Source organism: Triticum dicoccoides, chromosome 5B (genome assembly GCF_002162155.2).
Source record: "Triticum dicoccoides isolate Atlit2015 ecotype Zavitan chromosome 5B, WEW_v2.0, whole genome shotgun sequence".
NCBI lineage: Eukaryota > Viridiplantae > Streptophyta > Magnoliopsida > Poales > Poaceae > Triticum > Triticum dicoccoides.
Window position 1 is genome coordinate 689,634,953 of NC_041389.1, and position 16,492 is coordinate 689,651,444.

At 44.2% G+C, this 16,492-nt stretch overlaps 1 protein-coding gene and 1 pseudogene across 1 annotated transcript; one reads left to right on the plus strand and one right to left on the minus strand.

Moving 5' to 3' along the window:
- LOC119306672 overlaps positions 1 to 16,492 on the plus strand; it is an 83,885-nt pseudogene extending 67,393 nt beyond the window's left edge.
- LOC119306673 lies at positions 2,004 to 5,192 on the minus strand. Its single transcript, XM_037582836.1, has 12 exons — positions 5,092 to 5,192; positions 4,847 to 5,002; positions 4,353 to 4,771; positions 4,159 to 4,253; positions 4,000 to 4,068; positions 3,645 to 3,914; positions 3,370 to 3,556; positions 3,085 to 3,274; positions 2,901 to 3,002; positions 2,557 to 2,813; positions 2,396 to 2,471; positions 2,004 to 2,318 (listed from the first exon to the last, which is right to left on the minus strand). The coding sequence occupies exons 6-12, from the start codon at positions 3,847 to 3,849 to the stop codon at positions 2,217 to 2,219; spliced, it is 1,119 nt and encodes a 372-aa protein (XP_037438733.1). The 5' UTR covers positions 3,850 to 3,914; positions 4,000 to 4,068; positions 4,159 to 4,253; positions 4,353 to 4,771; positions 4,847 to 5,002; positions 5,092 to 5,192; the 3' UTR covers positions 2,004 to 2,216.

Genomic DNA, 16,492 nt, shown 5'->3' on the forward strand with positions numbered 1-16,492 from the left:
TGTTGGTGTCGTTGTTGTTGTTGTTGTTGTTGTTGTTGTTGTTGTTGTTGTTGTTGTAGTGTTGATGTTGTTGTTGTTTGTTTTTGTTGGTGTTGGTGTTGTTGGTGTTGTTGTTGGTGGTGGTGTTGCTGTTGCTGTTGTTGTTGTTGTTGCTGCTGCTGTTGTTGTTGCTGTTGTTGTTGTTGTTGTTGTTGTTGTTGTTGTTGTTGTTGTTGTCGTGCTGTTGTTGTTGCTATTGCTATTGTTGGTGTTGCTGCTCTTGCTGGTCAACATGGCTCTAATTATACAAATTATTGACGCTCATTCAAAGAAATTACGGTCGTGTGGGAGAAAAGCAGATTCTTAAAGTTTGGTTGTATTTTCAAGATCACATACAAATTAGGGTTTTTTTGCTTCTCAAAAAACAAACGAGGGACATTTGACGTACAACATGGTTCTAATTATACAAATTCTTGATGCTTAACACCCAGCAGGTTTTACAAATAAACCACATTCTAGGAAACAAAAATGCAATGGATTTTCAAAGTTCTCGAAAAGCAAATGCCTTTTCCTTTTCTGTATACAAATATTAGCTGGTGTTGTGGGGATGATCTCATAAGGAGAAAAGCTTTGACGCTAAACCAGCGGCGGTTATTTCAAAGAAATACGAGAGGACCAAAACGCTCATGCCCACTGGTATTTTAAAGATCATAGACAAAAAATGATTTTTTTAGGTTCTCTAATACCAAACGAGGGGCATTTGATCTAATTATACAACATGGCTCTAGTTATACACATTATTGATGCCCATTCAAAGAAATTACGGTCGTGTGGGCCAAAATCGAATTCTTGAAGTTTGGTTGTATTTTCAAGATCATATACAAATTAGGATTTTTTTTGCTTCTCAAAAACCTAACGAGGGACATTTGATGTACAACATGGCTCTAATTATACAAATTCTTGACGCTTAACAGCCAGCAGGTTTTACAAATAAACCACATTCTAGGAATCAGAAATGCAATGGATTTTCAAAGTTCTCAAAAACCAAATGCATTTTCCTTTTCTGTATACAAATATTAGCTGGTGTTAAGGGGGTGATCTCGTAAGGAGAAAAGCTTTGACGCTAAACTAGCGGCGGTTATTTCAAAGAAATACAACAGGACCAAAACGCTCATGCCCACTGGTATTTTCAAGATCACAGACAAAAAATGATCTTTTTTAGGTTCTCTAATACCAAACGAGGGGCATTTGATCTAATTATACAACATGGCTCTAATTATACAGATTATCGACGCCCATTCAAAGAAATTACGGTCGTGTGGGCCAAAATCGAATTCTTGAAGTTTGGTTGTATTTTCAAGATCACATACAAATTAGGATTTTTTTTGCTTCTCAAAAACCTAACGAGGGACATTTGACGTACAACATGGCTCTAATTATATAAATTCTTGACGCTTAACAGCCAGCAGGTTTTACAAATAAACCACATTCTAGGAATCAGAAATGCAATGGATTTTCAAAGTTCTCAAAAACCAAATGCATTTTCCTTTTCTGTATACAAATATTAGCTGGTGTTAAGGGGATGATCTCATAAGGAGAAAAGCTTTGACGCTAAACCAGCGGCGGTTATTTCAAAGAAATACGACAGGAAGAAAATAGGATTTCAAACAAATACGACAGGACCAAAACACTCATGCCCACTGGTATTTTCAAGATCACAGACAGAATATGATTTTTTTTAGGTTCTCTAAGACCAAACGAGGGGCATTTGATCTAATTACACAAACTAAAAAGGATTTTTGAATTGTTCGAAAAACAAAATACACCATAGCTTCCTCGTACAGAAATATTAGTTGATGCTTGATGTGATCGTCACCTAAGGAGGATAGCATTGACGCAAAACCACCACCTGCATTATTTATGGACACACCAAGTTCTAATGTATACAAATGCAAGTGTGGGGAAAAAGCGGAATATAGAAGTTTCCATAAACCAAACGAGGAGCACTTGTCATACACCATAACTTAATTATACAAATAATTTTTGGGCTTCAGCCATACAAGCTGAAGATATGGCACATAGGCCAAAACTGTGCCATACACCACGAAGACGAGTGCACTGGTGACTAAACCTCTTGGCATGGGCAGTTCTAATTATACAAATAATATTTGGAGTTCAAATTACAAACTAGGGGCAGCAGCCATTTTTAAACGGGGGATTTGATAACCGGAGAGGCCTCAGACACGAGGGTTGATGACGGTGCCTGCAGGCAGGGCGTTGTTTGCTGGCATGGTAAGCACAAGCATCATGAGCTTCTGCTTGAATCGCAACATCTTGTCCTGACAGCACAAATGAAACAAGCTTTCAGAAATTGTCCATAACGTGTAAGTAACAACTAATATGATAATGCACGCACCGCCCACATCCCTTCTGTCATGAGCTCCCCATCAAAGCACGTAGTGTAGTGAAGAGTGTAGAAAGGCGAATCAAAGCTGCATCCCAGCACAAGTTATATGAAAATCTGAGAACCTAAGTGACACACCATACATCAAAAAGGGTGGATGGGGTTGCGGATACCTGTTCGGTGGCGCATGCAGCTCTCGGTGAGCCTTCCTTATGAATTCATCCTCTCGGACGTGCCACCCTTTGAAGAACTTGTCAATGCACTTGCACAACCCATATATCATCCTGTCCATGACTTGTGCGTGCTTCCTCTCCAGTTCCAGAAGGTTCCACTGCGTACGCTTCGGATCCATCACATGTGCAATTTTCTTCAGCATGTCGAAAACATAGAGCACATGGAAACCTCCCTCGCCCTTCAACGACACAGTTATCTGTACAAAAACATGTACATGCAGCTGTCAGGTTACATGATTACACATATTTAAGAACTACCGCATCGCGAATCAACCAGGGATTACCAGGCGGCACGTCTCCACATCATATCCCAGATGCTCCCCAACAAACAAGTTTTTTATTAAAGGATCGCTCAAGAAGCTGTTGCCTCCCTCCATGATCCGGGACTGCATAAACGAAGGAGATGCTCAGGCCGCATCAATCATGTATGGATCAGTGGAGCAAACATCGGCAATTCATAATACGTACCGCAAAGTATGGCGGCATTGGGTGATGGAAGCGTGCCCTGTCTGAAGGCGCGTACCACCTTCCATCCTGTTCCCTCATCATCATGTTTGCAACTTCGAAACCCTTGTCATTCATTGTCTGACAGAAGTTTTCATAAATTTCATAGCCAGTCATTTTCACATGAGGTGGCCCCTGTGCATCGACCCAGACTCTGAAAAACCCCGGGGTGAAACAAGTTAGTCAAAGGCAGACAACAGGCGATGAAACCAGTGTTTTTCAAACCACACCGACCAGGACTAGCAGTACCTGTTCATTACATCCTGGGATAGCTGCTGGATTTTTATCCATGCAGCATGGGCAACCATAGGGGACACGAATTCGTAATTGAATTCGGGGATGCGGAATGGTGAGACACCATTCTCCGTCGACGTAACGATCTTCCTCCCATCGGCTTCGTTAGCAAATCCCGCTAGCAAGTTTAGTTCACGGACAGCTGCACCCGCATTCACAATTTTCTGTCAGTAAGCAGTACGCATTCAGTACCCGGTTAGAAGTAAAAACCATTGACAGTAAACACTTACGCTTGCCCTGGTAAAAAATGACCTCGTTCGTCTCCTCCACGTCCCTTTCCTTCCTCTTCCCCAGGTGCACAAAACCCATATTATCAACAGCCTGCACCCCAGCTCCTAGATCATGCTGGCCACCCCGGGCAGGCTGCACCACATTCTCCAAGCCACCATCTAGATATAACTGGCCAAAAGACCCCATGGACATGTATATTGGCATACCCTGCAAAACTGGACCGCTGCGGTTGTTGGCGTGTGGTTGGCCAGGCAGCAAAAAGAACGAACCTGGAGGGCAAGCAACCAGATTTTCATTAAATTCACTGAAGTAAGCATCTGCTGTGTAGGTTTCAGCATTTATGTTCGAGCTCACCTGTGTCGACGTGCTCAATGTTGCCGTGGGCAGAGCTAGCGGGCGCCTCTGGCGCTGGACGGACGGCAACTGCACCGCGTACTCCATGTTCAGCAGGCATCAATAAATTGGAAACATCTATGAGGACCGCATCTATCATGCTGCAAAAGGAAAACTTACCAGGACGAAGGACGCCAGCGTGGGGATCATTTCGTCAGGTTCTCCTGCTTGCGCTCCACTGCAGCCTTCCCCGGAACCGCTCCCCTGGTAGGCGCCTGCGCATTAAAGACAACAATCATTTGTTTTTGCCAAAAACGAGCAGACACTGAATTAACGAAGTACTACATGCAGAGTACGTGCATCCTTTTGCTTACCTGATTGTGCAGCGCTTGCAATCACTTGGTTTTTAAGCTCTATTACTGAATCACCCAGGCCCAACCCCTCCACATACTGTAGCAAAGCTTGCATGTGCCGCATGGTCATCACCCTCTCGTTTGCAAGGTGCCTTTCAATCTCTCTGTACATGTTTTCGTTCATGCAGGTGATTGTCCCGTCGTTAAGTGCACTTAAGTTACGAAAGAACAAGGTGTTGCGCTCCGCACTAGCCAGCCCGTGCTCTTTTAGTGATCTATCTATGAAAGCCTTGGCCTCAAAGACAATACAAATGCTTAGTGCCCATCAGTTATGCAGACTGCTTAAAACAGAAAACTCCATTTAACTAAATCACCTCCTCGATCTTGCTCCTAAGATTTTCACTGTTCCATGGCAAGCTTTGATCTGCCATGCGCTTGGCCTGTTCCATGGATGCATGTGTCAGAATAACGGGCGTGCACACAACAAAAAACATGCGATGCATGCCTGTGCTCACCTTCATCACACCGTATCTCTTCGGAACGCTACCAATGGCAGTATCTTTGTGTATCAGTCTTGACAAAATAAAGGCAGTGTAGAACTTTATCCTCGGACGCACAAGCGGTTCAGGCTCGACAGCTGTACCAGTGTCGACCGAGTCGAAACGCAATGCCTGCGACCAAAACAATCCGACTCGTTTCAGATAAAACTCTGGCCAAACGTAAATTACATTCCTATGGACGATGGAAACAAACGCCTCACCTGCAACACTAGTGGGCACCCGTACAGCTGCAGCCTCTTCCCTTCCCTGTGTATATCATGGGCCTTCTCGGCTGCGCCGATGAGCTCACAATGCACATATCTACCCCAGTCATCCTCCTTTTCTAAAAAAAATAAAAAAAAAAAAAAAACATATCTACCCCAGTTCACCCTCTGCAGGATAGCCGGGTCCATGCAAATAGCATACGCCTCCGTTGGCACACTTTGCCTGTTCTCCCTAGGACTGAAACAAGTTGCCATGCAAAGCATAGCAAAACCAACCTGTGTCCTGATCTTGTCCGATTCAAAGAATGGGGTTTGGCATGCCTTCTTCAGAGCCCACCTAATGTCACTTATGGTTATGTAAAATGTCGACTGGGCTAACCCCAGATACTCTCTGATCTGCGTTAACTGGGCTGTTGAAGGCGCAACAAATGATTTTTCTATTTCTATGTCTCCACCTAGTGCAATCCCTAAGATGTTGTGGATGTCAACCTCGTTGAATGTGACGTAAACATCATCATCTACCTTTAGGGCGCCGCGCTCAACATCTACATCTAGGAATAAACTCCAGCAATACTCCCGATCCACATGAGTTATGTTGGCTACTTCTAGAATCCCCCCGAGGCCAATCTCGGCTACTGCATCTCTCTGTGCATCAGTAAAAAGAGCAGCTACCTCGTACACATCCTTTGGAGCGAAGCTACTGTCTACTGCACTTTTCGGGTACAGGCCTTTCTTTCTAGACTCATAAACCTTGCTATAACGTGGACGGCTAGACATCTAAGCTCCAAGAAGCAAGAACAAAGAAAGGAAAAGGGGACAAGAACCAAGAACACTCCATCAGTATGCATCCAATACGTTGGAGAAACCAATACATCGAGCAAGGGGATACGCGCTTACCTCGTCGTCGGATGCTGCTCCGGCGAGGCGCTGCCTCCAGAAGCAGAGTCGTCGCAGTGCTCTGCTGCTCTGGTTCTTGGATAGAACGAATGGCGTCGCTGAGACGACTCGGCGTCGGGTGGCCTCTTTCTTATGCACGCGGAGGGGAGGGAGGATAGTACACAAGAGTAATGGCCGCCTAAAGAGCTTTGTGCACTCGCGTCAAATCGCTGGCAAAGTGTGATGATGGCCTGTGCGCGCACGCTCAACACGTCTTCAAGGCGCAGTACCTCGTCTATCCAGTCCGGATCTCCTAGCGTACCTCGTCTATGTACTAAACAAAACTACACGCACGGTACGAGCGATTCTTTGCGCGCACGTAGCCGGGTCTCCAGGGCCACTACACATGCGGCCACACGTGATCCGGCCACACATGCACGCATTTAGCACCACTGCTGTGAGTTTGAAAATCGTTCCCACCATTCGTCATTTCATAAAAAAAGAATTACCGGCAAATTGCTCTAATCAATTCCCGCAGAGCCATGCAGTTCTACCTCTCTTTATGAAGGGAAACAACCCATCCAGCGATCGACCGCAAGATGACAACCGCAGAATAAATTGTTATGCAGCCGAAGACATTGCGAATCGGACGAAGCATGCCCACCCATAACCCCCCGTACCCCCGCTCATTTTTGAATAAGCAAAACCACTTTTCTGCTGATGGAGGCAGCTCACGCGAACGGAGCGCATGATCCCCCCGATGGCCGAGCACTGTTCACGCCCTGCCTACCAAATGTACTTTCCTAATCGGGCATTTTCTCGCCCGTCCCATGCTTGATCTATACATAGTTCTTTTTTTTAATTGTTGATATATTAGTTTCCGGTAGTGGAGTAGACATTTCGGTTCGTTCGTTTTACAACTGTAAACCAAATTTTTTTCTTACAATTAATTTTATGTTGTATGACAAGTCCCTCTTGTTTGGTTTTTGAAAACTTCTAAAATCTGTTCTTGTCCCACACTTGCATTTTTCAAAGCTTAGTATCCGATTTCTTCTTAAAATTTGCATTCTACTTTGTGCACCAATTTCCCTCTTATGCCTACGATGTTGAAAACACGATTTCATATTTGTATACTAATTTTCCAAATTGTATTTGTTTTTTCAAAACTTCAATTTTTTTTGTGAAAACTCCTACCCCCCTCTATTAATTTTATGTTGTATGACAAGTGCATCTCGTTTGTCTTTTGAAAACTTCTAAAATCCGGTTTTGTCCCACAATTGCATTTGTATAGCTTATTACCGAATTTCTCCGTAAAATTTGCATTCTACATTGTGCATAAATTTTCCTCTCATGCCTAGGATGTCGAAAACACCAAACCATGTTTGCATAGCAGACTCCCAAAATGTATTATGTTTTTGAAAACTTCAAAAGAAACCTTTATTTATTTTTTCAAAACCTTCAAATGTCCTTCTTGTTTTTTGTTCTAAAAAGCCTCAACTTGCATGCAACACACTTCCATTCCTAATCCTTACCATTTGCTATTCTTAGCATGTCGAGGAGATCACCACGCTCTCATTCACAAACAAGCTCGGATTGTGATCTAGAATCAACCCCAAAATTCTTTTATTCCCCTCTCTTAACAGCGCCATACAACTTTTTTTCAGACCAACTCAAGCAGCATACATCTCGGCACATGCAAACCGAACACCACCGCAGGCCCATTGGGCCTCAATACAGTTTCGGCCTTTTACATGCAACGCTGTCGACTTCATCGTCGTCGTCCCATGAAGCCCAAGGGCACCTGTATACTACGGCTTCGAACAGTCGTTTCCCAGCAGGTTCAGCTTCTATCTTCTCCACCACCTCTGCACATTCAGCAGGATCGTTCTCGCCCCACCCTTCAGTTAAATCGTAAAGTTCTGCATCTTCGGCTGCCGCGCCGTTTTCAGCATCACCTCCGACGTCTCCGGAGCGCGCTTTACACTGAAACCAGCCATTCCCTCGCATCCCATGAGTGAGAGTTCATGAACTGCAGCAGTACGTTCAATGAAAATGGAATGAGTGGAAAGCTTACATCCTTCTTAGCTGGTGTGACTGCCTGTCGCGCAAACTGTCCTTCTGTACTAACTGGACACACCTCGCAATGTAATACATGAAAAGACAGAAAGGCATGAGTAGGGGGGGGCGGACAAAATGTTGGCGCTGGAGGAAGCAATGAAGATGCAAACGAGCACCTGAATTGTTTCGGTGCTACCTCCTTCCTCTGAACCAGCTGAAGATGAGCTCGACATGATGCTTCGTGCGCCCCTCTAGCCCGTGCCGTATGTGTATATATAGACTCCTGGGCGGATAGCAGGCAGCTCGACATGTTTGAATTTTGAAAATTTCAGACCCCACGTAGCAGGCAGCGTAAATGCTTCATTTACTCAGCCGTGCATAAACATCATTTTCAAAATTACCCAGGGCGCACCAACTGACGGGTGGCGGGTGCATTTGCGTTTTGCGTGCATGGACAAATACAACATGTTGACAAAATAACAATCCGTAGCTAAAGCAAGTTCCATCAAGTGCGTTTGGAAAAAAATTGTGCAAGTCAAGTTACCAAGATACATTTTTAGGCTGACCCGGTACGAAAACATTTATTAAGACAACAACCAAATACAGGGCACAATTTCAGACAAACGTTCGTGCAATCTAATGAGACGGAGGAACGCCAGGCATCGACGACACCAATGGCTTGCTGCACGTAGTTTTCCTATGCCCAGGCAACCCACACTTGCTGCATGTGCCAACTTTCCTTTCCTTCTTAGGGGCGTCGCCACGGTCGGGGCAGGTGCTCGACTTGTGCCCTTTGCCCCTGCAAATCGAGGAGAACCTTGATCTTTTGTTGCTCCCCTTCTCATAAGGAGCCTTGTCCCTGCTTGTTGTCGGCCTGCCACGTTTCTTGTCCCTCTCCGGTGCAAGCAGACTTTCGTCCTGACTGACAGCAAGCCTCGATGCAGTTTCAGAGAAGTCCAAATTGTAGCTACCTGCATTTGCACAAGATCCTTCTGATGCCAGGCCTTGGGATGCTGTCCACTCCTGGCACTGGCTTGCCGGTGGATGAACCGACACCGATGTCGCTCCTCCGATGGTCATGTGATTCCCTTCTACACTCCTATCAGAGCACACCGCCTTACAACATTTTGTTTTCTTGTTCGAACCACCAACAACTCCAGTCTTCGAAACCTGCTGCTCGGCAATGCCTAGTCCATCATTTGGTGCGCTAATTTCTGCCCCTCTCTCCCGCAGATCCACCAAGCCATCCAACATGAATTTGTATGATTCTAGATTTCTGTCACCCATTTTAACCACTTCCAGGGCAGTGATGTACAGAGCAGAATGTCTATAAGTTGGCGCGTCCCGCGGCCCATTGTCTTGTTGATAATGCTTAAGATGATCTGCCAGATTGTCTCTCCCATGTATGCTCCATCTCTTCAGGATGTGCCCGGAGGGAATCTCCTTAAGCCGGAGCACATTCACGACCTGTGAAGAACACATTATATCAGAAGGTGCATTGCCCAACCAGCAGGGGACGCTACATACGCACGGGGAATAAACCTAAGTATGAGGCTACATGCATGTGGCATTGCCACCACCACTAACCTGCAGCGAGTGACAGCAAACCATCCCCATGTGCTCGAACAGTCCGCATATGTAGGAGAAATATCCCAGATTGTCAGAGACATTGACCTCGTAGCGGCATTTGAACCATTTATCTCGTTTTTCAGCTTTCACGCGTGTCACTACGTATTTCTGTTTTGGTATGATCTCTTCTACACCATAGCTTCCGGATTCGTACAATATTCCCCCGAAAATCTCAAACATCTTCCTTGTGTACATTTTGCTAGCATGCACTTCAAGTGGGGTGTTGGTCTTCAAGACAGCTCCACTCTGCAAGAAAGGAATAACAAGAGAGAACAAAGTCGTCAGTTAAATCCCTTGGGAAATTTTGCTACGTGTGCTGATAGTCTGTGCAATACACCATACCAGCCTAGTTCGTTTTTCCTGGTACCCCTCTTCTTGCTCACGGTCAAACTGCAGCTTGTTGTACTGCTTTACAAACAGATTCATTGAGCAAGAAGGTGGAATATACTGTTTCAACATGTGATTTGCACTCTCACTCCTCCCGGTGCTGGTTTGCCTCGCACAGAATTTCCCTGCAAAATATGGCTTGGCCCATTTCTGTCTTGTCTCGTAAATTTGCATCAGGTATGTGTTATTCTTCAGTGAATACTTCTCAAGCAACGCTGCCCACCCGTCCTCAAAGTCCTCGATAGTGAGCATTTCGTGAACCAGCTTGTGGAATTCTGCCCTGAAATCAGACTTCTTGGTGTAATTAGACCCCAGGCTCTCTTTGGCCTTGTTCAGGATGTGCCACTTGCACCATCTGTGTGTCGCATCCGGATATACGTCCGCAATAGCGACTTCCATCGCCCTGGCTTGGTCTGCACGGAACGATGCACAAGTTAATTATCCATCTGTACACAACTTGAATTGGGAGACGCAGATGCATTGTTATTTACCTGTCAAAATGGTAATTGGTCTTTTTCCTCCCATCATCTTAACAAACTCATCAAAAATCCATTTGAAAGTGTCGACCGTCTCGTCTCGCATGAGCACACCAGCATACAACACGCTTTGAAAGTGGTTATTCACGCCAACAAAAATACCGAATGGCATATCGTACAGATTAGTCTTGTATGTGGTGTCGAACGTCACCACATCGCCAAAATGGTGGTACTGCTTTTTGCTACGCCCATTCGTCCACATGAGAGTGTGTATTCTACTTTCTTCATCTACCTGGACATTGTAGGTGAACTCACTGTCTTGGACTTTCATCTCTGAAAAAATTGCCATCGTCTTCCATACATCGTCGTCGGCCTGCTCCCTACTCAGCTTGCCACACAGTGTCCTCAGGCACCTTTGGTGAATGGCACATTTTCAACCCTCCCAAAAAAAGTTGCAAGAATGTTGTAAACTTTGCTCAGGTTCACATTGTTCTCTCTAAGCTGAGATACTAGCTCTCTTGTATATTTGTCGATATGCCTATGCGAAGGGAAATGCAGCTTCTCAGCACATGTGTTTAACATCCGGTGATTGTGGTTTGACCTAAATTCGTTGATGTACCATCCATCATCCTCTGTCCACAAAAGTCTTATCATAGCTTGGCATTGACAACGTGATGATCGATGTTGAGTTCGCCTCTTTTGGCTTGCCCTGTTTCGTAACGAAGATTAAAAATTGTAAACATCAAAGAGGACGAATCAACTAAATGGTGGTTACTCACCGAGCAGCAACACACGAACTCCTGCATGCATCTCGTGCCTTTTACATTGGTTCTGCTCTTTGCGTATCTGATGCCAAACCCTGTCTCCCAGGAATCTAGACGAGAATAGGGCTTCGAGGATGGATAATAGATACACGGCCCTTGATGACAAAGTCGGGTGGGTTACAAGGTAATTACTTGCTACCAGAAGTTATCAACTGCGTCCAAGTCACTTTGATTAATCATACACTGTCTCGTTTTCTTTGCTGGTTTCAGGAACAGAAAGGAAAATCGTAGGCCTCGTTTATAGAATCGAACGTAAGTCCAACTGATGGCGTCACTACGGTGTCTATTTTCCTTTTAGCAAATCCTGTCAGTGCTGTTTCTAGGGCTGTCACCCTGTCAGCACTTGTTGCTCTCTCGTCTGGCACTGCAACCTTCCTGTTCCTGAAACCAGCAAAGAAAACGAGACAGTGTATGATTAATCAAAGTGACTTGGACGCAGTTGATAACTTCTGGTAGCAAGTAATTACCTTGTAACCCACCCGACTTTGTCATCAAGGGCCGCGTATCTATTATCCATCCTCGAAGCCCTATTCTCGTCTAGATCCATGGTGTTTGTTTCCGTCCTAACGTCGACAGAATCCAACAAATCAGCGAATCCGCCGCTGGGGTCGTCCTCGACAACCTCTCGTAGGACGCTCAGCCTCTCCGAATCGATGCCAAAAACAGCGGAATCAGGGTAGTTAGAAATGCCCCACGAGCAGACAGATCCGTTCCTTTCTGCCATGAACGCAGACATGCTATGTAAGGAGGGGCGGGGGAGATCTGTTAGAGGGCGTCTAATACTATCTTCCTGCTAAAACAAAGTGGATTCATATGGATCCTCACGGACTAACCTGGATTCCTCTGCTTCAGCTGAAGCCATGCCCTCTGCTCCGCTTGCGGCCCAGTGAGCATGAGGCTTCAAGAAGATGTACAGTGCCGCACCGGTGGAAGCGTTAGCCTGCGTGCTAAATGACGATGCGCCCAACGTCAGGGCAGTTATTACCCCAGTGCCGCACCGGTGTATCCGCAAAAGGACAAACGCGTATTTGTATGAAAATAAATGCGTGTGGCCCTCTTACCAGGGGGTATAGCCGGCGTATTCACAGTCTAAAAAAGCGAAACACTGTGCGGTATTTGCGCAGGGGGGGCGCTAATTTAACTGCGAATCACGGTGCGTTGCGGACGCACGAGATAAAGACCTCGCGTGGGGGCATGTCCTCAAAATTCGCGTCCTATAAGTAGAACAAATATAAATACCTGGTGTATACAAAGCTGGTATGTTTGGTACTGACACAAAGTGCTGATCAAAGGTATGCCTTGGTTGCTTCTTTGGCCACACATGTAAGTTATTCTTGGTAAAAGGCAGCACTGGCAGTGGAACCTTCCCACCAAGTCTTAGTTAATTAGAAGTATGTGGGATCTTTTCCCCCTTTTTACTTGGAACATGGCTATATATACAAAATTCTGATACGATCCTTTGGGCTATGGGAATCATTTATGATTACTGAGTGAGCTACTACAACCATGTCTCTGTTGCTGGATGCAGCTGTGTGTGTTCCTAATTTTCTTGATTTTAGTTGATCAGTTTTACCATATTTGCTGAAGAGTAATTAAATGAATCTGCACCATGGTATTTTTTCTTCTTGTTTACAACAGATCATTTGTGTACTCCCTCCGTCACAGTTTAGAAGACATAGTTAAATTTGCGTGCGTTTCCATAATAGACAAGGTTTAGAGCGCATTGCATTTATTTCTAATAGTTAATTAGTACTCCGATATACTATTTCTATATGCATGCGTAGTGTGAATGCTATTTTTTAGCCCATCTCACAACCAATAAATAACCACCTAGGTTCCAGAGAATTTCCAAGCGCGCCTTCTAAACCGTGACGGAGGGAGTAGTGTTTCTCCTTGTTTGCTTACTTTCCTTGTTTTTCCCTTTGTTGCTCCTGGTATTTTGCAGGTGATGCAGAACAGAGTATTGACTCTTCCTCAACCATGGTAGGTACACCAGTTTTACGAGTAAAGACAATTCATATCAATTCAGCGATTCTTGCTGTAAGAAGTCCTTTCTTTTTTCAAGGTAATACTTATAACATTCTGAGATACATTTTCTTTACTGTCAGTTCATCCTTTCTAATAAAATTTCATGCTTCTTATTAGCTTTTCTCAAATGGTATGAAAGAAACTGATCAGACACATATAACACTTAGGATTGCAGATTCAGGTAACGTGGCGACTCAAATGTAACATTCTTCCTCTTATAATTGGTTCTAATTAATTGTCGTGGTGATGCTGCCATTTTTCTGTACATCTAAAACGAAAACATGATTACGTGTACTCTCGCCGATCAAGGGAGTAATCTAAGACAAGTAATATGGATCGAGGGTGTAATAAATAGTGAATTTATGTTCCTGTGTTTCTTCAACCTGTTTCCCTCTCATTGATAATGAAATGGTTAGCCTCTTTTCATTCTTCAATTTTATGATTTATGTTTCTGAGTTCCTTTGACTTTTTTCCCTCTCTTTGATAACGAAATGGTTAGCCTCTTTTCATTCTTCAGTTTTATGATTTATGTTTCTGAGTTTCTTCAGCCTTTTTTCCTCTCTTGGATAATGAAATGGTTAGTCTCTTTTCATTCTTCAATTTACCTACCAAATGAATATTTTGTCTACCTTTTGGCACAGATAGATTTCCTCAATACTAAAATTCAATAATAGTACTTCAGTAACTTAGGACAAAAACTCTTCCCTTATTGTCTAGTTCTTAATTATTTTCTTAATCCTTTTGTTGATTTGTTTTTATTCTACTTGAAAGAGAGGAAAATTCCCTTATGGAGATTTTAAGCTTTATGTATAGTGGGAAGTTGACCACAACTGAGCCCACTCTTCTGCTCAACATCTTGATGGCTGCCGATAAATATGAGGTTCTTTCTTGTGTGAGTTACTGCAGTCAGTTGCTCACAAGGTTGCCCATGACCACAGAAACTGCGCTGCTCTACTTAGAGCATTCATGCTCCATTTCAGTCAGGGCCGGCCCTGAGGGGGGGCAGGGGGGGCGGCCGCCCCGGGCCCCCAAGATCTAGGGGCCCCCTCCCAGTTGTGATGTTACGTATAAGGTGAACTAGCCCATATGCCGTAGCTTCTCTTGAAAAAAGGAAGTAGCCCACGTCCAGGAAGGAAAGGACGGCAGCTAATCAACATACGCATGTAAATCACGTCAATCAGTGCACGATCATGAGGAAAAAATGGATCAGCATTATGCACCTAAATCACGTTGTCCCCTTCTTTTTATTCCTTATATGACCGTGAGATAGTCTTGTGATAAAAAAAACGATCGTGCGCCATGAGTTCATCCCTAGTTTCCTATTATCTGTTCCCTGGTTTCAAACTCCAGACCCCAAATCGCAGATCTGTTCCCTGGTTCCAAACTACAAATCCCAAGTCGCAGAGGGCTGGTTGCTCTCCTGGCGTCCTATGCAGCGGTGACGCAGCACGATCGTCACCTAGCCCCTAAAAATTGACAATGCCGGAGTGGGCGCACACGTACATCACCCAGCACCTGCTACCAAATTATCCATATCATCGCAGTGTCGCTGATCTAATCAATCTGAGGTATATCATTTTACTATTCCCTACAATTTCAAGTAAAACTTTATGCTATGAGGAAGAAGCAATTTGATAAATATAGTTGCACAAGAAGAAATTCTAGAAGCAGATGAGAAAGATTTTCATGTTAAATATTTGTTTGTTTTGGTTGATATGAATCAATTGAGTGAAGAATTAAAGGGTTTTAAATAAATCACGGTGTTTAAAGATTTATGCAGATTTACTGTGCATACGATTGTTGCATCAGCTAAAAGAAGTTTTTCAAACTTGAAGTTATTGAAGAAGGATGATATTGACATCGACACAATCATAAGTGACTTTGCATCAAAGAATATTACGAGAAAATTCTAAAATAATATGCATACGTAATTATACGAATATGGATTTAGGATGTAGTTAGGTATTTATTGGTAACATTTCGTATACACTTAAGTTAATTATTATTGTTATGATTTTTGTATTAAGGGCCCCAAATGTTACTTCCGCCCCGGGCCCCCTAAATCTCAGGACCGGCCCTGATTTCAGTGCCAGTTGAAGTTGAACATTTGATAGTTGCTGCCAAGGAATTCCTAGTCAACAAATACAAGGATGTGCTTGAGTGAGTGATCCCAGTTGAATGAAGCCATATTTTATATTTTATTTCCAGTGAAAAAAACTTTGGGCATTGTTGTCACCGAATCATGTATGGACGGTAGTGTACTCAAGGCATTCCTTGTCTCTTTTCAGGTCCACGGGCGAACTTATGAAGTTCCCTCTTGCTGGGATCGAAGCCATCTTCTCAAGTACTGGCTTACATGTACGAACTGAAGATAACATATATGATTTCATGCTCAGTTGGGCCCGTGCGCGATACCCAGAACTGGAGGAAAGGCGCAAGGTCCTGAGTTCTCGTTTACTTCCGCTGGTGCGCTTCAGTCATGTGAGTCGTAATGGACTGCGGAACGTCCTACAGTGCACTGATGATGATATAGACCATGATCAAGTAAATAAGTGTATCAGTGAGGTACTTCTGCACAAAGCTTACCCATCGCACTTGTATGGTGACCATGCAGTAGGCGCGACAACTTGGCAACTTGAAGAGCGAGATTACTTGTTCAAACCTGTGAAGTTAGTTGCATTTGATGGACCCTGCCCACAGGTTATAGCTTACTGGGATCTAAAGCGTGAGGACTGCTCCCGATTTTTTCATTCCAAACAGAACCGTTATACAGAGGTTTTGTCGCATTCGCTCCATCATGCAGGCCTTAACTTGTTTCTCTTAGCACAATGTGTCGGGAACAAGGTGAGTGGGCTGTATAGCTTTGGCTTATTCTTGTACGTCAGCAAGAGTTCAAAGCGTGTGACATTACAGTATGAGTTTGCTGCAAGGACAAAGGCGTCGGGCAAATTTGTGAGCAGGTTTGAGGGTCAGGGTTCCTTCACTACTGGATCCAAGCATGGATGCAATAATGTCTTTGGTACTGCATGGTCGAACTTTATTGCTGACGACAACCTCTTCATCGACGGCGTGTTGCATCTGAGAGTTGATTGGACGGTGGTGGAGCAGTCGGAGTTATGA